The 26385-nt window shown below is 32.4% G+C and overlaps 1 protein-coding gene across 3 annotated transcripts in view; it reads left to right on the top strand.

Annotated features, from left to right (window-relative positions):
- LOC135141967 (bicaudal D-related protein homolog) overlaps positions 1–26385 on the top strand; it is a 57602-nt gene that overhangs the window by 19756 nt on the left and 11461 nt on the right. For all 3 annotated transcript variants that reach the window (XM_064073592.1, XM_064073591.1, XM_064073590.1), the window contains exon 2: positions 25548–26094. In XM_064073592.1, coding sequence (XP_063929662.1) covers positions 25548–26094 — 547 coding nt within the window. The remainder of the gene's footprint in view (positions 1–25547; positions 26095–26385) is intronic.

Below are 26385 nucleotides of genomic sequence, written 5' to 3'. Positions count from 1 at the left end.
CAAAAAGTGAACCCACCAACAATTAATTACAACATCAAACACTCCGTAATTACCGATATTAGTGACATAACAGATTTAGCGCCGCATTAACGCATTCATTATTCCAATCACATCATGAAAATCGCGAAGAAAGAAAGTCCTGGGAAAACAAAAAAATTAACACTCGAAAAAATGGCTAAAAGCCACAACAATTTTACAACACGGAAAGCGAAAGCATGACAATAAATAAATAACCATCCATTATCCAATTAGGCGGCAAAGAGCACGTAGTCTTACTTAATTACGCCAGAGTAAATAGAGAGAAAAACAAAAGCGCTAGAGGTGAAGAGTTATTATCAGCAAGGCCGACGTGATAAAAGCGAAAGGTTAATAAATGCAAAATGACTCATTGACTAAACCCAGCACTCCCATTTTGCGTTCGTGTGTGTGGGTAACTCTTAACGGTTTGGAACGAAAACGGCTCTTCCAAAATAAGAGTAAGTAGAACATCGCGTTCTGATTGCTGCGGTAACCTTTGGGTGTAATTTTTTCATCGCCTTGACCTTTATGTGTGGCATTGCCCCATTTCCATGATTGATTGTTATCAGATAGTGACGACCGGATTGGTTCCTGATTTTTTTTGTCGTCGGTTGGCTGCAATGAAGCAACGAGAAAGTGATTTTTTCGTGGATGGTCATTACGTTATTGCCTGAGGATTTGCCACGCTTCGGGGATTTTAACGACGATTACAAGAGCGAATGTTAATGATTCATGGTGTTGCTCCATCGGTTTTGAGGTGGAAGGAATCGGGGAATGTTTGGAAATTGGCTATGGAGTGGATGGTCTTGAATGAGACTTTTTTTTGTTAAATCATTACGGGATGTCAGTGCTTGAAATTCGTTATAATTTAAGGTGGGATCAGTGTTAAGTTCTAGGGTTTCGAAAAGGTTGAACTGATTTGAATAAATACTGCAGTTGTTTATTCTACAGCGCTTTTATAAATGATTCTAAGAGTAGTTGGTCATGGATTTCAAAAATGTTTTTGTACTAGGAAGCCAAAGACTGTGAAAATGGTTTATTCTGTTGAACAGGACATTTTCATTGTTATGTTTGTGCTTCGTAAACGAAAAGTGGGTGTATTCTGTAATCGCTTGTAAGCAAGAATATCTGGCCAAATACTGTGTTTTAATAATTCAAGAAACATCGTTAGAGGCTCACATTAAAAATGTAATCAACAGATTTGTTCGAACTGGCAATGTCAACAAAGAGAAATCTCGTGGAACGAGCGCTTGTTGTTAAATTTTATATGTCATTGTATATTAGCAATGTCGTGTAGACGGTAAAACACTAACCACAATTTAGCTAATCATTCCTACCAACAATTTGATGATGTCCCCTTCAAATTTTTCATCGTACATAGAATTTGAATTTTATAAAATAACATATTCCCGTACTTGTGGTTTATGAATCTTCTTCAGATTTTCGCCGAGTCGTGAAATTGTCGCAAAAAAATCGAAATTGTCTAGCAATCATATGTTTGGAGCAATTGTTAATCCGTTTCGTATCATGAGTGGAGAAGTGCCTTGCAGAGCAAATAAAAACAAAGTAACAGAATGTGTTTTTGTAACATGAGGTGTTCGAATCAAAGGCAGTGGCGGAGTATGGGCGATTAAAGTATGATACATTAACTAATTCAGAAAAACAAGCTCTACAAGAATCTAAAAAAATATGTAGGTCGTAGATGAACATACAAAAATTATAAGGCGTAAAAAATATTTAGTTCGTTACACTGTTACCGGTATTACCTATATTTGTTTTAATTTGCATTTGTATTTGCCTTTTTTACCAAAACAATTGCCAGTTTTTATTAAAAAAATTGCAAAATGTTTGATTTTTGAACATTTTAATGTCATTTCTCAGAATTTTCGATTGAACTCTCTGTTCTTCCTGAAATAATAAAACGGGGTCGTTTTTATCCCACACTATCAAGACAAAACTAAACTCATTTACTTAGTTTGATCTAAACTATTTCCGGAACAAAATTTCAGCCAATGGAATTGATAGATTTTTCAAATTTTGGCAAATCCAAGGCGAACATTTTTGGGAAGCGGGAACTTATCGATCGAGATTTCCTGCATGGACCAATGATAGCAAAGTTCTAAAGCAGCGATTTCCCTGCATGAACTAATAAAAAAAATAGATAAAAAAACTGAAATTTTCTGACTTGTTTACTACGTAGTGATGGTAATAAACATATAGAGTGATTTTTCGTTTAAATTTTATTTAAAAATTTGGTTTTAGGAATAAAATTTCGACTAAGAGGTGAAATTTTCTCTATCAAAAATAGTCTGCCAAAAGACCCCTCAACCTCGGGGGAAATTTAAAAAAAAATTGTCGCCAATTTCCCGTTGTCTCGGGATCTTACTATTGACAATGCCGACGTGCTTGACGAAACGCGTCGACAATTTTTTTTGGTTCGTATTTCCGAGTGTTCAAAAATATTACGGAAGCAGATATAGTCACATAATACAGGTTGCTCTCTTTGAAAAAAACTAAAATATGTTAGAATATTTTAGAAGTTTTAAAACTATTTTTTTCCTAATTTGGTTTTTTTAGAGTCATTATTTTGTGGGTTGGTATTCCTGACTTCATAATGCTGCATAATTCAAATTTGACAGATTTTTGGAAAAAAAAATCAAAATTATAAAACAACATTTTGCAATCTAATTTTGAATCTGAGAAACCGAAAGCTTTGAAATCTTGCAGATGGTTTACAGTTATAAGCATGATAAAATTTTAATCAAAACATATTTACTTATCCCCTTTAAAAAATTTATGACGTCAGCTCAAAAGTTTGCCGAATAAATCCTATCTAAAATGTACAAAACATGATGAGTCTGTACTTGTGATTTATCATTCCATTCATATTTTCTGGATTTGCATATACAGGCTGACACAAAATATTAATGAATGCGTGAATTTATTTTATTGATTTAATCAGGAACTACAAAACCCAATGCTCTGAAATCTTGGAGATGTTTTAAAGTTATCATAGGCATGGTAAATTTTTCATGAAAATGTATTTGCTCATCCCCCCTAAAAAATTGATGACGCCACCCCAAAATTTTGCTGAATAGAATAAATCCTATCTAAAATGTACAAAATATGATGAGCGTGTACTTGTGATTTGTCATTCCATTCATAATTTTTGGATTTACGTATACAGGCTGACTCAAAAAAATTAATGACTGAGTCAATTTATTTTATTGATTGAATCAAGAATTGCAAAACTGAATACTTTGAAATCTTGACGTTTTGAAGTTGTTGTAAGCAGGGTAACTTTTTAATCAAAATGTATCTGATTATCAACCTCAAAAGATTTATTGCGTCATTTCAAAATTTTGCCGAATAAATCCTATATAAAATGTGCAAAATATGATCAGTCTATATTTGTAATTTATCATTGCATTCATATTTTTTAGATTTGGTTATACAGAGCGACTCAAAAAAAATCTGTCAATTTATTTTATTGAATAAATCAAGAACTGCAAAACTGAATGCTTTGAAATCTTGCAGACGTTTTAAAGTCATTGTAAGCATGGTAAATTGTTAATCACAATAAATCTGTTTATTCCCCACAAAAAATTGATGACGTTATCCCAAAATTTTGCCGAATAAATTCTAGCCAAAATGTGAGTTTTTACTTGTGATTCATTATTGCATTAATATTTTTTATTCATCAAATTAAAAACGCGTCACCCCATTTTCCTGAAAATGTGAAAATACAAACGTCTTTATTTAATAAGAATTATAATAATGATATTCAGAATATTTTCTTGATTGTAGCTTACTACTTAATAGTTTTGATCCTCTGTTTTGAGGGGATGAACTCATTCAAATGAAACTAATTTCTACGTGACATTCTTCCGATGTATAAGCATAAACACTTTCAAGTTGTTTTTCTTATCTAGAATAACCTAAGGACGTATAGTAATGGAGTCCATCGGGCAATTTGGTACTTTCATATTTTCTAGAAATTTCATAACCATTAGACAAGGCTGTAGTTAGGGGGAGGGGATGCTGAGCCTCCCCTAGATCTAGGGAAGTTATAAATAACCAAATGTGAATTACTACATCATCGAAAATCAAAATAAAATGTAGTGTTTTATTGAATAAGCGGAAGTCAAAGCAATAAAAAAGTCTAGACCGTCGGCATTGTGATCTAGTTATTGCAATTCGTAGAAAAACTGACTTGTAACAAACGGTTAGCACGTTTCTTTACCTTTACTCAAAGATATACATATTTTTATTTTAGCTTATAATGGTTGTCATAAAAAACAATAAAATTCGAAAAATTAAATATTTTAATTTTTCGAAAGTTCTGGAGATGACAAGCTGTACTTTATGGGCGAGGGAAGTTCCTGCGAAGTAATCTTCGATTAATTTTTTTTACTATAAACCGTATGGTGCCTGAAGACAAAAAATACTAAAAGACAACTAAAGCAGCAAGTTCCATAAATTTTTGAAACGAAATTGACTACCAAGATTTTGAGTTGTCGTCATACAATTTTTGGTGGGGATGAAGAGGCAAATTCTGGTTAGTGTTTTGCCATCTACGTGCATCTACGAATAGATTACAGTCTCCAAAAATTGCGCAGTACAGCAATTTCAGAAATCAGTTCTCTGACAAATTGTCCAAAAGACTGACAACCGGAAACAAAGAACCCTGAGACATTTTTGCCATTAAAATTAGTTTCTACCGTAAAGTAATCAAGCTATTATCTGCAAAAAAATCTGGTACAACCAGTACGCATATTAATAATAATAATAACCTTAAAACCAGTGCAATTAACATTATTTTTATAAACCTAATGCAACAGCAGTGGATTCTGAACATTAAATTTAATATGAGCCTTCACAAGGAGCTATTATCGAATAACCCTCTTAAGCACTGAGTTAATGTTTGAGTCACGACTTTACTTCGGAACAAAGGAGAGACGATGTCTGGAATATTACAATATCTATTTATAAAAAAAAACAAAAATGTTTGTGCTAAAAAGTATTACAGTTAAAAATGTTGAACGCCAGTTATGTAATTGCTTTCATTTGTAAAAGTAAGTCAGAAAGAAAATATTTTAACTTTAGACGGGTATTCACGGGTGTTGGGTGAACAAACAGTTCAAGGCAGAACGGGTTTTTATTCAAGAAGGTCAGAAATAAAATATACCTGGAGAATAAAAAAAGCGACACATTGTTCAGTTTTACGTACGAAATTTATTATTTTGTATTTTCAAGGATAGTTCAGAACTGAGATTGCTTTTCCCAAAGAATCCGACCAAAAATAATTATTGTATCAAATCTAATGATGATAATTTCAATTAATTGTAAGTTTAATAGGAACATTTCGCAATTAAAATTTTAGTAATTTTTTACTTAAACGAAAATGATTTGGTGTAGCAAAGACCTTACCACCTTTAGATATCGGGATTTCACCTTAGTTTTCAGTTTTGCCAATTGGTTACAATTAACCGATTACATTGAACCTCGTTTGTCGGCATTGTCGGCTAAATTAAATGTATCAGATCACCGTAAAATGATGATTTGTAGACTTAAACCGTCCATTATTTGATTAGCGAGCGTTTATATTTCAAGAAAACGAAATCTTTACAGCTTAATTTCATTTCACCATTGGAACTTGGTGCTCTATTTTTACAAGCGACAGTTTATTAATTAGCAATTTAAATTAATGAGAGACATTTAATTGTATAATACTAATTTACATACATCGGTTATGCTGTTGAGAGTTTGAATAATAATAGAGGGACATTTGCATACGTTTAGTGAATTAGTATACAGTATGTGATGTCTGCATAGTTATCGATGCAAAAGTTGTGAATATGTAAAATGGTATTTTTCGGGTAATTAAAGAGAAACTGCAGCTCTTAAATAAAACTAATAGATACTCTCATCTGGCCACATAGTCCTACCATTTAATCTGTTTGTTTAAGATAAGTACCAGCCTTTCTTATTCAACTAACAGTTTTCAGATTACGACAATCTAGTTAGAACCAATTAGTGAAATAGAAGGGTACAATAAAAAATTAATTAAAAAGTGGAAAGGTAAAGTCTAAAGTGCAAGCTTTATACAAATAGTGACTCTAAATAAACATAATTTCGACTTACAGAGAAACTGAATACTAAAAGTGAAATTAATTACTGTAATTAGGTACCAGTTAGCGTTGAAACCTGAACGTATTTCGTACGTCATTCAAAAAGAAAAAAAACATAAAATATTAAATAATATAAAAAGTTTGCTTTTGAATTTCAGAAATTTATAAATTTAGATTTTTCGAATTTTAGGTCAACTTGATATATCGACAGGTGTCATTAATGTTTTATGCATAGTGTGTTATATATAGGTGTGCAATAAGATATCACGAAAACGAATGAAGTAGGGAAATATGTATTGAAATTCTGTGAACGCCATTGCTTTGAGTTAAAGGACGGATCCTAATTACATACATGGTTATAAAATTACCTTTTCTAGATTTCTGTCTGATTTAAAAGCAAAAGTTACTTGCAAATAAAAATCGTTTTAAATTTGGGTTGTAAAACCGTAATACGAGTATTAAGTAAAACAATGTTAAGTTATTTTGTGCTTTTATCAGCTTTTGAAGTTTTTGACGAAGACACTTAAATTACAATTTCGATACGTCTTTGCTAAGAAAAGTTGGTATTAATTCTATTCGTTTACTTCATCAGCAATAGTTCCTTCGAATTATGACGCTCCTATGGGATCTAAAAAAAACATAAGCCGTCTGTAAATTAAGATGAGCTTTAAAATAAGGTGAAGACGACAAAAATAGTTTTGTCTATGCATAAATGAGAGAATAGATTTAAGTGCTGTAAACGTCATTGGTTTTAGCTTAAAAAGGAAAGCTAATTTTGTGCATCGTGCATACAATGCAGTTTGTTATCCTTTTAAGCTAAAGACAATGATGTTTGTAGAATAGTAATATCACAATTTGTTTTCAAGTGTGATAATGTGCATTAGAAATTTAAAAAAATATTATTCGTTTTAACTTGCATTTTAATTTTTGCCGGAATTTTGAGTTTTTAAAATAAAATATTTCTGAAATTTTAGCCGATCCTAATTTTTTTGGTTTCCTTACTTAAGTTTAAATTTATTGTGAAAATTCTTAGTCAGAATTATTCTGTTCGTCCCTCCCAAAAATTTGCTGACGTCATGTTAAAAAGACTTTTACTTGAAATTTATATCATGCTCGTACATTTATGATGTAATAAGAATGTACCCATATTTTTAAAATACGTATATTAAAAAATAGGCATAGATAATTTTATTTGATTTGCTATTAACCATACTTCTAAATTTAGATTATGTTCACCAAATAAGCTAGAAGGAACTTATTTCTCAACTGCAAAAACTTCTTCTGCTTTCAAAAACTGGTTTAAGGTTATTTCGACAGAACTTCCTTCACCCTTGAAGTATGGTCCAACAAATCCTCTTTGAAAAATTACAAAATTTTATTTTATGATTTTCGTTCTAAGGTAACCTCTATAAACTAAACACAAATTGCGTAAATTACAGCCAAGGGGGTTCAAATTCCAAGGGTGTGTGGTCCATACACGTGCGGAAACAATAAAACACATTTATATCAAACGGGGAAAATGTAGATATACTTAACTTCGATTGTTTATGTTTGTAGATTGAAAGAATTAGACTATAGCACGTTCGGATTACAAGCGCTAGCGGTTAAAAGAAAATGAAATTTGATTAATTTTGTCTCCTCAACGAACAATTGAAAATCCAAAAAGTAAAAAGTCGAGAAATAGAAAAATCGAGAACTCAAAAAATCCAAAAGTCTAAATACTAAAAAAGCCCAAAAATGAAATATCGAAATATTGAAAAATTGAAGAAACGGAAAATTGAAAAATCCAAAAAGTGAAAAATTAAAACTCGAAGAGTCGCATATTTTAAAAATGAACAAGCAAAAAAAAATGAAAAATTGCAATTCGAAAAATTGAAGAAACGAGAAACTGAAAAACTTAAATTTGAAAAGGCAAAACAATAAAAAAATTGAAAAAATCAAAGTCAGTGAAATGAAGACAAGAAATGGGCGGAGCTGACGGTTTTTCTAAAGAGTTTTATAAGCAAACGGTTGCCCCGCCCACCCACCCTCTCTTCATTCCAGTGACTACTCTTAATATTATTCAATTTTATCTTGGTAAGTATTAACCCCACCCACCCACCCTATTTTTTCTTAGAGGGTATGTGATTTGCCAAAATTACTTTTATCTTAGTATGTTTTAGACCCTCCCACCTACCCTCTATCTTCTTAGATGGTATGTGATTTGCTAAAATCACTCATCACTATCTTCTTAGAGGGTATGTGATTTGCTAAAATCAGTCTCATCTTCGCAAGTATGTATTAAGAAAAAAAAATAATAAAAATTGAAAAATTGCAAATCAAAAAATTAATCTTATCTTGGCAAGTACTAACAAAAAATTAAAAATTAAAACATTACAAATCGAAAAATTGAAGGGACGAAAAATTGAAAAATTCACAAAGTGAGAAATTCAAAACTGAAAATCCGGGAAATTGCAAATAGAAAAATTGCAAAATCTGAAAACTGAAACATCAAAAATTGGAAAATCGAAAAACTGAAAAATTTAAAAATCAAAACTCGAAGAGTCACATATCTTAAAAATGAAAAAATACAAAAAAGTTGAAAAATTGAAAAATTCCAAACCGAAAAATTGAAGAAATGAGAAACTGAAAAACTTAAATTTGAAAAAGTAAAAAAAAAATAAAATCGAAACACTGAAAAATCGAATAAGTGAAAAAAATAACGAAACTAAAAAACCGAAAAATGTCAAAATATTAAAATTGAAAAAATCAAAGTCAGTGAAATGAAGACCAGAGGTGAGCGGAGCTGAGTTTAGGTTTTTCTAAAGTGTTTTATAAGCAAACAGTAGCCCCGCCCACCCACCCTCCCATCATTCCAGTGACTACTCTTAATATTATTCATTCTTATCTTGGCAAGTATTGACCCCGCCCACCCACCCTCTTTTTTCTTAGAGGGTATGTGATTTGCCAATATTAGTTTTATCTTACTATTTACTGGGCCCGCCCACCCACCCTCTATCTTCTTAGATGGAATGTGATTTGCTAAAATCAGTCTTATCGTTGCAAGTACACATTTACAAAAAATAATTGAAAAATTGAAAAATTGCAAATCAAAAAATCAGTCTTATCTTAGCAAGCACTGTTGAAGAAACGAGAAACTGAAAAAATTAAATATGAAAAAGCAAAAAAATAAAATCGAGACACTGAAAAATCGAATAAATGAAAAAATAATGAAAATAGAAAACACGAATTCATCAATTATATATGCAGGAATATATAGTTCTATAAAATTTAAGGAACATGTATTCGCCAAAATTGGAAAATGACGTCATCATTTTTTGGGGGGCATGAACGAAAAAAATTTGATTAACGATTTACCATGTTTACGATAATCTCAAACCCTTTGCAAGATTTCAAAGAATTTGGTTTTACAGTTTCAAAGTTAAATTGGAAAATGTTGTTATGCATGTTTGAGTTTTTTATGTGAATGTCTAGGGTAAAAACTCACTATGCATGCATAAACCAAGAGTACAGGAGTATCTTATTTTATAAAATTTGAATAAAATTTACTAACATAAATGATAGAGGTGACGTCTTTTCATTGTTGTTGAGGATGATTAGCCAAATTGTTGTTAGTATTTTAGAAACGGATACCTGTTTTTTCATACTCTATGGGTCATGAAACGTCGAGAAATGATGAAAGTAACCAGTCGTCTGATTACAGTATGTAAAAATTAAAATCAAATGTTGCAAATCTATTTAAATATTTGAACATCATAAATTTAAACACACGAAATGAGACCGCCAACTAGACGGCCAGATTCGCTAGAGGCAAAAATCCCCCAGATTGCAGATAAACATTCACATGAATAATGACAATGGGGAAAAACTATGCATATTTAGGTGCACACTCGTCACTCTGCTTTCGCCACGCGATCCTGTGCGTTTATTTCATTTTATAATTGAAAACTCTGTCAAGAATTTCAAACAAGAAAGAATTTACATTATGTCAAATTATGCATTCATTCAAGTTCATGGTTAAATCAAAATGAGTTCACAAAAATAATATGGTGGACCGAATGAATTCCCAATTCACATAAAACTAAGTACATATAAAATAAACACAACAGGTGGAAATTTAATACGATGAAAATCATAAGGTGGTTGAAATTCAGGCTGTAAAAAATTGTTAAACGTGTTTATTAATTTTACTGTTGATAATTTACAACGTCCTTTCTCTCAAAATGGGTCTATATTTAGGACTAGTTTAAATGGCAGGAATGGATTATTATATCTTTAGTGAGAAGTTATGAAGTGTGGATAATGTAATAACTTAAGTAAAAACATCGAGAATGTTATGTATATCTTTTTTAAAATAAGATAAGCCTGAATAATTGAATTTCCATCACATGGTTTTATCTAAACAATTGCGCTATTGTCGTTAAATTCTGTTAGAATCATGGACAGTTAAAAAAATGCTGATCTCATAACATTTCATATTACAAAACGTTATTTAAGTGGTCTAGTTGTGATGAGCGGGAGCTGTGGCGTCGAATGCGATACATTTTCGTTGAAACGATTGCGCTTTGTTGAAATTACAAATAAAACTTTTCAACCAAAGGGTGGCCGTTTGCCAATTACTTACGTTATTGAAATTCTTTTTTATTTTCCAAATGCAATTTCGCAGCGCTGTTTTTTCCTCAGCGCGAAATTTAATGTTTCAAATCGGGATACCACAACACAAAGTTGAAAATAAATAAAAAATATGACAGTAACTACCGACAAGGAAACTTGGTGTTTTTACAGTTCCTTATTAAATCTAAAGGCCGAATTCCACGTCACGCCGTATGGCATATCAGCAAGGTTAACTTGTCGCTGACTTGGTCATTCAAGCTCAACAGCAACAGCCCTAGCGTATTGTCAGATTTGTTAATATCACATGCGATTAAACGATTAGCTTTTGTGTGTTACTGCATGTAAAATGTACTTATCCAAGTTACCTAGTTAACTATATTCTCTACGACTTTTCACTTTACGACTCAAATTTGCTTAGATTTAAATGTTCGTTCTAAGCATTTTCATTTTTAATAAATGAAAATAAGTGGTATTAATAACTTAACAAATACCGTTCACATAAAAAAAAGAAATTTCACGAAGTTCAAACGATTCCAAACATTCGGTTTAGTAAAAGTAATTTTTTAGACTATTTTTTTAAGATTCACTTTTGAAACATGAAGTCACATTCGCAACATCTAGTAAAAGAAACTGGAACACATAAATTTGTATAATCGGTATCATAAATACTGATCAAATCAAAATTAATTTTAATTTATGACCAATTTCGACAGCTCATCGTGTTTTGCACTCGTGGTTTATTAAACTACAACTAATCGCACAGACATTCAATTTCTGACAAATTTCTAATTTCCCTCCAAACATTTAGCTAAATTCCAATCGATCTTTTAATTTCGTGCTGGTAAGTTATTTATAAGCCCCATTTAAAGTCTTTCACCTAGTAATCGATATTGAAAAACGACCCACAAACACGAACCATAAACTCTTTAACAATTTTATTAACTTACTGACTGACGATGTTATCAGTCACAATTCACAATGAGTCGAGTATCTGCACCATAAACAACAGCAAATGTCTATTTTTGAGAGTATTTAAAACACTTCATTACCAATTTAAATTCACGAACTGTAGGAATGAATACGTTAACGCATAATTTTAATAAAATTTAAATAATTGACAAGGTCGCGATTTATCTAAATTGAATTAATTAAATCGCATTTACAAATCGCTGAGTAGGTACGTGCTAGCCACGTTAGAATTTTAAAAATAAAAAGAAAATTAAGTTTAAATTTTCATCTCAGGCGTATTCCAGGAAACCATTATTTTTGTATGAAGCGTCAATAATGTGATTAATTAAAGTCGCAATTACAAACCGTTTAAACTTTTGTATTAACAAAGACGTTCAATAAACAATTTCCGTATAATTAACTTACTAGTGTTAACAATGGATTGTTAGTGACTCTAGTTGTAATGTAATTAACTAAGCGTTTAAGTATGCAATGAGAAATGAATTCCTGTTTTATTGTAGGTAAATACCCTGTCTAGGGAAATATCTTTCTCTTTAAATTTCCTATTAATTTAGATTATTTTCATTTTTAATAATAATAAGGCATGCATAGCCGGCCTAGAAACTATGGTGTTTGTCCGCAAATGTTTGCGCTAATTAGGCTAATTGTTCTAATTAATCTGCCTTAATCAAGCGTCAATATTTACCCATTTTGCTAACCCTGTCCATCTGCACATCCCACCTCTCCCAAAATCCTAACAAACAAGCAAAAAAGTTCAAGCTCGACTGCATAAAAAGATCATTGTCCTACTTGAGAAAAAAGAAAAATCGTACGGATAAAGTAGGCGTGAAATGATATTTAACATGAGATCAGTATTATCATGCAAACAAGTTTATTTGAAATTCGCCTATTCCGTAAGCATGATTCATGTAGCACAGACAAAAAAGGGGTCACTTTCTGGGATTTTCTTAATTACATCAATACAAGTGAATGTCGTAATTGATGGGAATAGTACAAACATCACAAATTAGGTACCGCACTAATGATGAGGAAGAGTGGAGGAAAAGTTGCAGCGAAATGATAATTGGCTGTTCGTATTTTTTTTCTTTTTTTTTTGTTAATTGTTTGTTCTAGTGGCTGCCATTAAGTGAAAGAGTATGGTTCTAAGCCAAGGTTAGCGGAGGTCATTATTAAAAATCCGCTAGACCACCTTTCCATCTGACTCATGCCCATTCCAGTTACAAAAGAGCTTTTGTAATAAATTATTAGTTGTCTGACTAGGTGCTTTAATTAAATTACATGTATCATATCCAGATGATTACTTATTTTTCTTTGTCTGGAGAAGAAATTTTTCGTGTTTTGATGTTTCTACAAGTTGTGGACAGCAAAATTGTAAGATTTCCGGTTCGGTGGGAATAATTGGAGCTCGAACATGAATACAACTAAGTAGGAAGTAATTAGATCATGTTTCGTAATTTGTAAAGTAATTAGACCGGTGATTTTTTATGCCTGAAACGTGATCTGTCAGGGGTTGTTTACCGCAGAACAGTTGAAAAGAGACGCTAAAGCTACTTTTTCGCTTTCAGTTACCGCTTTATGTAAAGTGAAGAAGGCAACACATTTTTATTTCATTAAAGTACAAAGGAACAATTACTAAGATATTTACACAATTTTTGGGAAACTTTTTTATCTTCATCTTCTGCGTCGTTGCGATACAACGACCGCTGTGGCTATTAACAACTATAAATGTCCTTCATGATAGCATCTTTTTTATTGTTAGTCATAATAAGTTTCTTGGGCACTTTAGCAAAAAACCGGGGGAACTTGCAGTTGGTTTTCCCGCAAGAACGTTGTTTTATGATTTACCAACCACATGGTTTATAGTATTTAAAAATTCTTAGTTTTGTTGCAACGCAAACTTTTATGGACAAGAATTATGTTCTAACAATTAACTGCATAGAGAAGAAACGTTATTCTATGAATGTAATAAAATAACGCCATCTGTCGCCTACTGTTTCTACTAAAAGACATTTCAGGTTTCGTGACTTTCCGTTAGGATATAAGCATAAGGGAAAAAGAAGTAGAACATGTTTTACTACTGGACCGATTGTTGACAAACTTTATATGTGTATTATGAATGTCATGTAGATGATTTGTTTTAAATCGTATAATATAACATAATCCTACACGTGTAGTTTATGAATACGTATTGAGTTTTTACCAGAAACATCCAGATTTTGAAAAAAAAAAATCAAAATTGTATAACAGTAAATTTTTAATCAAAATGTATACGCTCATGCCCCCAAAAATGTTGCCGAACAGATCCTATCTAAAATGTACAAAATATGATGAGTTCATACTTGTGCTTTATCCTTGCGTTCATATGTTTAGAATTGCTTATACAAGGTGACTATGAATAAGTCAATTTATATTATTGATTAAACCGGGGACTGCAAAACCGGATGCTTTGAAATCTTGCAGACATTTTAAAGTTGTCATGAGTATGGTAAATTTTTAATCCAAATGTATCTATTTATCCTCCCTAAATATTGATGACGTCATCTCAAAATTTCGCTGAATAAATTTATCGAAAATATGTGTAACAGAAACTGTTTTAAAATGTAAGGTTATTTTTCTGCCAAGTGGATGTTAGAAGAGTAGGCTTACCATTTAAGTCGATTGAAATTCGAGCGGTTACTCCGAGTGATTTTCAATTAAATACCTACCTGTTATTTCAGGGTTCGACAGTTATTTTGGTTATAGTTTAAAATAAATAATGTACTCAAATAAGGACAAAATAGAATAATCATCCTCGGAAGTGCAGTACGAATTAAATCATTCTAAATAGACACAAAAATATTAACAGTAATCAGTGTCGCAGCTGTTGGCAGTGAAACGGGACCAATAAAAATAAAGGAAAAATTAATTATGAATAAATATAAAAGAAAATGTAATTATTTAGTAGTGGTATGAATAATGAAAAGAATATTACGGCAAGGTTATTTACTATATTTGTGGAAAACGAGATAGTGTTCGAGGCGAAGCCGAGAATTACAAATAGGCCGAGACTCCCAAAAATGAAGAGAGTAATTCGCCAATTGCTGAGTATTTAACACAGATTTCATCCATAGCTGAATCAAATGAAAATAAAAGGATATTTAAATATGAATATAAAAGAAATATTGGGGCAAGGTAATCCACTAAGCTCAATACAATAATTTAAGCTGATATTACAGTACACTAAAAAAAAATAATAAAATAAAAAGTTAAAGGAAGTTTCAGCAAATAAAATCAATTAAAAGTGTATAATGTAGCAGCAAATGAACCAATTTGATATATACAAGACGATCAGACTTTGCAATGCGTTCGGGAAATAGTCAGGGTTCGCGTGGAGACTGATTCGTTTTGTCTACAAGGTTATTAGAGGTGACTGACGATATATATTTTTTTACCTTTTTGATATGCAAATCAAATGTTTGTTCTTTGCGACATTTTTTAAGAAAAATAGAGTACTCTGAAGGCTGTGACATTTGATAGTAATTGTAAGTGGTACCAAACACATTCTAAACAATTACACAATTTATCTGTTTTTATACAAGTCTTCAGAATCTACCCTGTTATTTTAGAAAGTGATAATTTAATTTTGCTGCTCATTATCATGGTATTAAAGGTTAGTCGTATAACAAGCATTGCTAGACCAGATAGTTAGTGTTTCTGTAAAATTTAAAATCTGAAAATAGTCATGTAAACATCGTTTACTTCAATAAGCTGACGTTTGAAGTTGTAAATTACTAACATAAATTATATGAACTAATATTTTATTAACTACACGTATGCTAAAGGTTTAGATTAAAGAATTGTATAATGATCACTGTTCAGCTTATCTTACCAAAGTAAACGAAATTTATAAGCAAAAAGTGAAAAAAACTTTAAATTAAGAATGAATCTGATTAGATTAGAATTTTATTGTGGATAAAAGTGATAAACTTGTTTGCACAAAAAGCAAACTATTACTTAATATGTATAAATAAATCACTGCTTATTTGAGGTTCCTTGCTGTCTGCGCATATTTTTAACAAAAAATCCTGTTAAAGTAATTTTATTTCACTTTAGCATGACTAACAATTTCCGCGGAAGGTCAACAGCCGACATTAGACCCATTCACTATAGCTACTTTTGATTTTTTAACATTTCTGGCATATTGAGCCGAACCGTTCCCAAATCCTCTGAATGTTCTGAAAATATTTTACATAGAAAACTTGCGACACGCAACGTTCCGGGAAATGCAATCGCAACGCACCAGAACTCCTGGTGCGTTGGAGTAATCCTTGGAGTCATAGAGAATTGTTTTCTTCGAAAACATCCAAAGTAGGGCATTTTTGATTTATTAGTACTTCATTTAGGGACGAAAAATCCTCGATCAATAAAACGTGCTCTTTCTGTTACGTAATACGTGGTCAGTGATTCTGATTATTCACAGGTGGTGACTTTGCAGTGTCCTACTGTGACACTGCTACAAAATATTAACCGTTAAATATTAATAACGGGCTATAAATATCAGTCTTACTATCACGGGTGCGAACTTGACGTACAAACTTTATCGAAAGTTTCTTTACCTAGGCACTTTGAGATTATAGGATTCGAATGATAGCTAACACTTCGTATAAAAACCGTTCAAACTGGGGTAATAAACTTTTTCCTGCTTTGGCTAAGTTGAACAAAAAATGTATGGTGGTTATGGTTATGGACAATGCACTATCAGTGCAGTCGGACAAGCCACCAATAAAAGTAAAATGCAAGAATGGCTGCTTAATCATAATCATAGTATTGAATTTGAACAAACATTTTCGAAAAAACAATTGTGGGAATTAATTAAACCTTTTAAGATAAATATGCAAAAGCGTTATTTGGTAGACGTTGAGAAACAGAGTCATTATGAAATTCGTAAATTACCCCCATACCATTGTCAATACAACCCTATTGAAATGGAATGGGGGTTTTGTAAGAATTACCACAACAAACACATACATTTTCAACCTTCATCCAAGGATAGGGTGGAGAATTTATGGCTTGAAGCTAAATGTACTCCAAACATGTCGCAAAATTTTTGTGGACTTTGTGAAAAACTTACTTTAGCAGACTGGAAAAAATATATGGGAAATTTTTCATATGAAAACATTCCTCTTTTTATTATTTCACTAGCTGGATCTTATTTACAATCAGACTCAGATGACGATGATGATTACTCAGATTTTTCTAGTGAAATAATCGAAATGGAATAAAATACTAAAGTGTAACCTCCCAGAGAATGCTTTTTCTTAATTTCAGAAATTGTTTAACTAAAAGGAACAGGTATTACCTTTCTGTAAATGACCATTTTATTTTACGTTATATCATTTTAAATTCATTATTCCATAGCAGAGCATATTTTATTTAAAAACAAATTTTCAACATTATGAAAATATACAGAATTCGTCGTTTAGGCTTTAATTGGGTACACTTTATTACAGGTTATTTTTGACCTGAGGACGATTACCTTTTGGATATTATTCAAACAGCTGAAAAAACATAAAATTTGCCTTTTGTCGTTTGATCTATGTATTCCAAATTTTGAGCAGCATCAACTAGAACTAGGAAGAACACTCCTGAAGCACAAGAAGCATACACAAGCGATGTAGACATCATTCACTTATTTATTCCTTTTCATTATTTTGTGTTAACTGCTAAGAATAATTATACAATATAAACAAAAATGTTGAAGTTAAAACTTAATTATTACTATATTATTTTAAGTTTAATTATATTGACTATGTTTATTAAATACTGAAATAATAATTGTTTACGTCAGTGCTTTAAATCGTATTTATTTATTGGAAAGGAAAATACTAAGTATGAAATTACTGGCAACAATGTTTAGTTTTTGTCAGATTTTCTAACCTCACTTAAACAACTTAAGTGGGATTTATAACTCCGTTGCGAAGTTGCCGTTGACAGTAACTTTGATGTTTAACTTTTGCCGAATTTAAAGGGGTTATAGAAGAAAAGTGGAGGATTTAAGTTGATACTACAAAAATTTACCCCTTTAGACATGTTTTCAGTTTCTTGGTGTCGGAATAAGTCTACAAATGTTAAGAAGAAAAAGGCAAAATGTATTTTTTTTTCTTAATATAAGTAGTATTCTTTGAACAACACGATACTCAAAAACATGTTTTTAATTTCTTGTACAGAAACAAGTATTTTTTAGTTAAGCCCCATTGGTTTACGGCGAAAAAAAACCATCACAATCGATGTACCATTTTAGCGATGTTCTAAGTTTCTTGTTGTGAAAAGATGGCTATTGTTATTTAAAAATAGGCAAAATATAAGCCCCGCCCACCCGCCCTGTCTCAATTCTGATGATTTTTTTTTATTTGTCGTAAGCCGAGGAGCGCAGGTTAATTGTAAAATCCTTATTTCTCTACGAGAAATTACTATGTGGAATATGAAGTAATCGTATTATACAAGAAAAACTAAGGGCCGGTTTATAGAAAGGCGAATTAAATATTTAATACTCGATTAATTTAACACAGGATTAAAATGTGGAATATGAGCTCGTGATTGGTTAAAACCTGCACGTTGCTTAGCGACGAACCTCAAAAAAGTTAATCGCGAATTTACTTTAATTTGGCTTTCTATAACTCGGGTCTAAATGTGTTAATTAAAAAAGAAAACCAAAAGAGAAGCCCCACCCATCCGTCTCGATCTCAATCGTGATGAATTTTTCATTCGTTGTCAGACCGAGGGGTGGAGCGTAATTGCAAAAACCAATATTTCTCATTTACTATTTTAAACATGTTTTAAGTTTCTTGTTGTGAAAAGATTACTACACATATTAAGAAAAAAAGGCGAAATGTAAGCCTCCCCCACCCGCCCTATCTCAATTGTGATGATTTTTTTATTCGTCGTGAGTCAAGGGGGTGGAGCTTAATTACAAAACCCTTATTTCTCTACAAGAAATAAAAAAACATATTTTTGAGTATCGTGTTGTTCAAAGAATACTATGTACATTAAGAAAAAAACAAACCAAAAATTAAGCCCCACCCATATCCATCCCAAGTTCAATTGTCATGAATTTTTCATTTGTTGGTAGACTGAGGGGCGGAGCCTAATTGCAAAATCGATACTTCCCTGCAAAAACTTACCATTTTTACCTTTCTGGTTGTGAATAGAAGACTACACATGTTAAGAAAAAAAGGGCAAAATATAAGCCCTTGTAGTTATAAAATAAGTACTGACAAAAAGCCGCAGTGCAAAAAAATTATGGCAACTATTTAAAATATGAGGGTTTCGGTGAACAGGTGATTAAATGGCTTAATATTAGTGGATCAAAATTTGATTTTCGTTGTCTGTCAACCAGAAAAATGTCCCTCTTACGTCAGGGAATTTTCCTTCAAGTTGGCACCACGCACACTACCGCAATTTGATTGGTTGAAAACCCAACGTCAACGGCGAAAGTTAAATGTTGGTCATCCCGAACGTCACCCCAACAGCCTGCCAACTTTCAGCGGCAACGTCAACGGATATAAACGATACATACCGTCGCTGCGTATTCATCTTACAACGGCAACTTCAACGGCAAACAGCAACGTCAGCGACAAATTTATAAATCAACTTTGAAACTAATAAGAATAATAAGTATGATAAATTTCATTTTTTATTAGGGATCTTTGCAGATACGGAATTGGTTGCAAACCAAATTACTAGATTTGCATGGCCTACCTTTGTATAAAAAGATCCCGTGCTGTATGTACGTATGGTTTTTGCCATTTCTATTGAAACACCAGTTGTTGATTTTGCTTAAAACTTGGCAATTGGTAACAATTTTCGATTGATTACGAACGTTTTTTAGTTACAAAATTGTCTGAAAACGAACGTTATCAATTTTTTTTAATTTACGATCACCACTGCAGTTTCTGGAAAATGCAACCGGCAACGATGCCAGTGTCACTTTTCGTGGTTTATTAATTTTAGTGTTAAATAATGTGAGGTTAAGTTTCATTTAATTTTCACTGAAAGTTTCTTTCCAGTTTTAAACCTTAAATTGACAATCTGTGACAACTTCGCAATACCAATCTTAGAATAATTAAAGTATATAATCAGGCTGTTTTTGTTTAACTGAATTTAGCAGGTGTTGATTTTTTAAAATTTTGGAATAAAAGAAACGATAGGATTTGGAGTACAGAATTCGGTTTCGGTACATAAAGATCTGTGAGTCTAATAAGATTTTGAAATAAAGATTCGATCTAATAAGAAAATATCTTTCACTAGCAATAACATTTTCTGAAATTCCGACTAGCAAAATGCTCTGCCAAACTAAGAATCATCATTCATCAGAACATAGAAATTCACACAATTTAGCGGTGCCGCCTTCCATGCTAAGGATAAAAACGTTAGAACATAAACATCGACTTAAATATTGACTTGTCTTTTAATAAGCTCCATAACCAAATACTACAAATCTGATTTAAGGGTGGAATTACGAACACTCATTTTCTCTTTTACATTCTAACATAATGTCTCTGTAAATGTTTATAATGTGACCAAAATTTGCCGCTTCTTAAAAATAATGAATAATTTTATTTAAATCTGAATTTCTTCTTTCTTATTATATAGCTATTTTGTACCATAAATTAACGTAAAGCATGTTTTAAAAAGAAAACAAAAGTTTTAAGTCATTTGTTTTCGACACAGCTCACTTAACCTAACCTTTAGATCAAATCTTACGTTGGTCATGCTGTTAAACACCTGACAAGTATCACACTATTCGAACACTTTCGGCATAAAGTAGCATTTAATGTAAGCTGTCTTTTGAGTTACATAAATTACAATGAACTTCTTAAAAAAAAAAAAAAAAAACAATATTTTTATTTGTTTTTTAATTTCTCGATAGTCGTAGTAAAATATCAGTGTATTGTGATGAGAAGCAATAAAAATGCCCGTCAATTAACTTCAATTTCGATTATAATCTCTGTTTCAACAAGGCGGCAAAAACAGCGCCCACTTCGACGTGACATTTTATTAAACATCATATTAAACAATAGCAATTAATAATCACAATAACAACACTATGAATGACAGCGCAACCAAATAAATAGCCACAAACGTCATACAATTTTCCACCCCAAAAGCACCTACTCCTACATCGCACGTGCCATTTCGCTCCACAAACCACATAATAACGAAACCACTTGGTAAAGGTCGCCAACGCGACGTTTTATCTCAATTAAACAAAAAGCGAAGGACAACACACCTTCGCCGGTAGCTCTATGCCAATTTAAACGCCTCCATGCTTAAAAACGACACGAAAAATTGGAAACCAACCGAAACGAAGATAGTCAAAGACCTTGTATGAGTAATGCGTTGAATTTCATGCGACTATTGTTACATTTTTTTAGTAGCGCGTCAATAATTTCAACCGGCCTTGCGAGAAAGAATTCGTGGAAACACGAAATTTCCCAAAAGTTTCAATTAAATAGTTCGATTCGGTCGGGCTTCCGGTATCGAGGGTAGCTTTGGAAAGACCGGAAGGGGCCCACCCACGCACCTGGGTGTATCTGGTCCGTAGTGCAGCCGCTTCCTTTCATTGTTGTAGCCAATGTTTTTTGGTAATTTTTTTGGAGTAGTGAAATGGTTAATTGTTAGTCGCAACTAAATTGATAGTGTGTTCTGACGCAAATTAAGCGGTTATTGATTTTCTCAGAGTTCTTCATTCAGGTAACCGCAAGGGGATGGTTAACTAATAACTTAAAACGTTTTGTGTAGTCTTGAACGAGACTGTTTTTTAAATAAAGAATTGAAATGCACAGATGCAAATACTGTGACGATCTTAGGACCATCTGGTTATTGCTACTGAATGTAGAACTACAGGGTCAAAGCAATAATCACACTATAATTTTAACTGACCTTTACTTTGTACTGTACCAAATGCCAATAGAAATAACAGTTTTGTCTTACAAAAGCAAATTCAAACAAATTTTAAACTTTTTATCCAGCAAATTTCTGTTACGCCTTTATTACTTTGCTAATCGAGGAAATCCAAGCTTACTGCAACAGTGGTTCTGCTTCCGCAGATTTGAATAGCTGTACATTTGCAAGAATTTTGTGTAAGTTTAGTGAAAAAATTTACTTATTTTCACGCCTGTTGAAGTGTTCCCAAGTCTTGCACACTAATATTTTGTCACGTGCATCTAGAGGTTTTTTCACTGTGGATAAAAGACCGTAAAATGTGCTTCTAATTCCATTATGGAAGTTGAAGTCCGTTTCTAACTCCTACAAAGCGAATCTGAAAGTAGGTTATATTGTGCGGACATTTCTAATTGAATTTAATGCATGAAGATTGTATTTTTATTGTCTAATGGTAACATAGTATACCCATGTGTTGCTAATAAACATTCACGTGAGAACGACGAGGACACAAGGTCTCTAAATTTGAGTTGAAGTGCCGAATTTTGACTATAACAAAGTGAGTATTATAATTACAAGTTAATTCAAGTTAGTGCTCATTCACAATGGACATAAAACATAAGGATGTCATAAGCATTAATGCAGAAGCATTTATGTTTAGTGCGCTATGCTTCTATTCGTTCACAATGAGCATAATGCTTAGGACATCCTTACGCTTTATTGCCATTGTGAATGAGCACTTATTGACTCAATCAAATTGAACATAAAACACATAAAACAAAGCACACATGAAATAAACACACAGTTACAAAGTAAATACAGTGAAAAATATTAATCGAGAATAAATGTTCAAATTCAAGCTGACAGAAAATAATTCAGATGTAAGGAAATAACACATTAAAATAAACATAAACTCCACCTCACATTTCGAATTTATGACATTAATTTAACTGTTGATGACTTTCAGGACTTAAGATTAGTTTAAATCATATGGTGTGAATAATGTAATAACTTAAGTAAAAATATCCAGAACTTTTAGACAAATCATTAAAAAATAGGTCAAACCTGAATAATTGAATTTCCGATACACGATTTTATATGAGCATCTTCATGATCGTTGTAAAATTGTCTTAGAACCATGAACATTTAAAAATCTTAACATAAACTCTGAACTAAAAACAAGAAGAATTACAGGTCTTTATGAAATAGTTAAATTTTTACTACAAATTTCAGATTAGAAATCATTAATAAACCGATCTTACATTAATTACACTTGTTGAGGACCGTAGCGTCGAATGCGATTCATTTTTACTACCCGAGCTTAAGCTAAGGAAGTATAGTTAGTAATCAAGTTCATCAGACGAATGGCCACTTTTATGTTTTCTCGACGTTTCATGAGACCTCTCCAGTTTCCATCTGTCTGTCTGTCTGGTGTCTATATCCACTTTTATTAAACTCGTAATCTCCGAAGCTGCTTCCAATTGTTGTCAAATTTTGTATCTATATCATGTAGATGATTAAATCCTATCATCACAAATTTTTTATTGATCAAAGTAAGAACAAGTCACCCTATTTTCTCGAAAATGTGAAGAATACGCACGTCTTTATATAACTATGATAAAATAAGAATTATAATATTCAGAACATTTTGTTCGATTGTGGCTTAATTAATAATATTAGTCCTCTGTCTTGAGAAGACAAACTCATTCAAATCAACCTAATTTCTACGTGACATTGTTTCGATGTATAAACATAAATAAACACAGAGCTTCAAATTGCTGTTACCTAGTGCTGAAGAACATTTTATCCCGTTAGTTATGTGCTTTAAATATATTCTACATTGTCCCCCTGACCCCACCGGCGAAAACATTTTATAAAATTTTATGAGATACAACTGAAACGGACAGATGGTACTTTACGTGAATTTTTACTAAGTTACAAAAGAAATTTTCGTAAAAGGTTTAGATTATTATTATATTGTTATTTATATTGTTACTATTATTACTATATTTGTGAATATCGTTTTTACGCGAAATAATTAGTACTAAAATTTCTAATTGAATTATTGTTTGCTGAATTACTAAGATTGTCATTATCCTCAGTTAGAGTATTTAGTTTATTTTACTTTTTCATACGGTTTTAAAATTAAATACATCAATTCTCGATTAAAAACGGCAGAACACCTTGGTTATAATATCTATTAAAATTCCGCATTAAACAACATAAATCACTTTCCTATTAGATTTTTTTTTTCGTATCTTGACATAGATGTTTATTTTGTTGGCAAGAAACGTCCTTTTCAGCCTATCGCGTTTTTTTTTTTATTTAAAGTTGATTGATGAGTTTTATGGAAAGTTAAAATATAAACTTTTTCAATTGGTTATTATTGTAATATTTTTATACACCCCAGCATCCTATATGTATTTAAAAGCAATTCCACGTGGATGACTATGAATCCATTAAGGATATACCGGGTGTCTGGAAAATGGCGGATGCTACCCTCTTAACAATCAACTGATGAGACTGGGAAAAATAGTAAAACAATTTCTTATCAGTTTTATCTTAGCAGGTACTAGCCCCGCCCACCCACCCTCTCTTCTCTTACAGGGTATCAACATTTGCCAAAATCAGTCTTATTTTGCAGTTACTAGCCCCGCCCACCCACCCTTTCTTTTCTTAGAGGGTATGTCATTTGCCAAAATCAGTCTTATCTTAGCAGCTACTAGCCCCACCCACACACCGTCTCTTTTCGTAGAGGGTATGTATTTGCCAAATTCAGTTTTATCTTGGCAAGTACTGATGAACAACTTTTAGAAAAAATGATCAAAATTTGGAAACATTACGAGGTTAGTTATATGCAAAAGACAGGAATTTTGAACATCTTCTCTAGTGTTTAGTTGGTTATGCTTTAATGGATTCTTCTTTTGGTGGTTTTGTTTTATCTATTAATGACAAATAACAGCTTGTTGCATCAATAATAATGCACAACGATCAGTGTCACTCCACTGTCATAAAGTGTACAATGCTCTTTAAGTATTGTTACCATATTTTTTAGTTTTATCTTTTTTGACACTACAAGCATGATGACAATTTTTTTAAACTTCTAATGTCAAAGTGACAATAAGGAATAAACTGTTTCAAAATTTTCAAAATGACAGAAAAATGTCGTCCAAAATTTTCTGCCCCGTTGTAATACTTCCCTAGCTTATAGCCAGGAAGTGAAAAATAAATAATAATTTTAACTATATAGACTCTGGCGGCACAATATCACGTTGGTAAGCGGAGAAAAGATAAGTCGCCTTGTGGTCTAGTGGTCTGGATGCTTGCCCGGAATGCGAGAGGCGTGGCTCCAATTCCCACCGAGGTAACAACATTTTTCTCCGCTTACCTACATAGACACTATCGATTAGTAATTACTTAAGATATAATGTTACAAAAGTATAGTTTACAAAGTTCACAACTTTGTTTGTTTTGCTTTTGTGGCGGCAGATTTTCGTATAACCTCGAAAAAATCATTTGAGCCCGTTTCTAGTTATGAAATATCAAAGAAAAATATTAAAGCATTGCTTTAACATTTTTACAGCCATTAAGTACATAAGTTTTTAGTTTATCCTAGAAACAAATCGTTTATCATTTACAAACATACTATAAATTGCCAAGATAACTTGATCTTATTAAATCGTAGATCTTGTCATCGCAGAATCTGAACGGTGAACATATTTAAACATATTCCAAATGTTTTGCGAAAGGATAGAGTACCTATTTACATTTTTTGTTTCGGTTGTCTTATCAAATCGCCTACAATACGATACCTACATTTGCGACAATAGTATGCTAAACAATTCCAAAACAATTATGCTAAATCCTTTAAAACTACCCCTCGTCTTGTTCCAGGCCGTCGAACAAGACCGCCACCTCCTCAAACGTAAACTCGCCAACAAAGAATCAGAATTTGAAGGACGAATCCTCGAATTACAAAATGATATAACCGAACTATCGAATAAACTAGCGTCGAAAGAATCCATATTAAAACAATGGGACCGAGAAAAAAGCACCTTAGTTGCCGAACTAAACGCCCAAAACGCGCGTTTAACCGTTCAGCTGAAAGAAGCCGCCACCGTCGAATCACAGTTACAACAACAAATCGAGTGTTTGAAAGAAGAGTGTTCTTTAGGCAAAACGAACTTGCACGAGCATATGAACAGTGTGGAGGGGTTAAGGGACGAGTTAGATTTAGTGTCGGAAAAGAACAAGGAGTTGGAAAGGAGACTGCATCTGGCGGCAGCGGAGCGGGATAGTTTGGCAAACGCGTTAGAGGAAGCTTCTGATAGGATCCTCCTTTTGGAAAGGCACGCCCGGGAGCAGGATTTAAGGTACCAGCACTCGTTGAAGGATTATTCGTTGCCGCAGGAGAAGCTGTCTGTAGAGGATAGACTGAATGGTAAGCGGAGTGGGGATGTGTTGTTAGTTTGGCCTGAATTGTCTTGTGATGAGAGAAGGTATGATTAAGTTGTGTAAATGAAGACCACGAGGTATACGCAGAGTCAAGCCTTGTTGTAATAGAAGTCGCTTCTAGTGTAGTCGCTTAATAATTTTGTATTTATTGTGTTGATAACATGTGATGTTGAGGTGGGGTAAGTGTTACGTGGTAAGGTCTAGACACGACTTCAGATATTTATTCGTGAGCGTAGTTGTTATAAAAAAATTGTAAGTAATAAAACACTGCTGATTA

This window comes from Zophobas morio, unplaced genomic scaffold (genome assembly GCF_036711695.1).
Source record: "Zophobas morio isolate AGI-343-1 ecotype UQ-CSIRO unplaced genomic scaffold, CSIRO_AGI_Zmor_V1 ptg000046l, whole genome shotgun sequence".
In the NCBI taxonomy this organism is placed as follows: Eukaryota; Metazoa; Arthropoda; class Insecta; order Coleoptera; family Tenebrionidae; genus Zophobas; species Zophobas morio.
The sequence above is the reverse complement of the archived record's forward strand: the minus strand, read 5'-3'. Positions and strand labels throughout refer to the sequence as shown.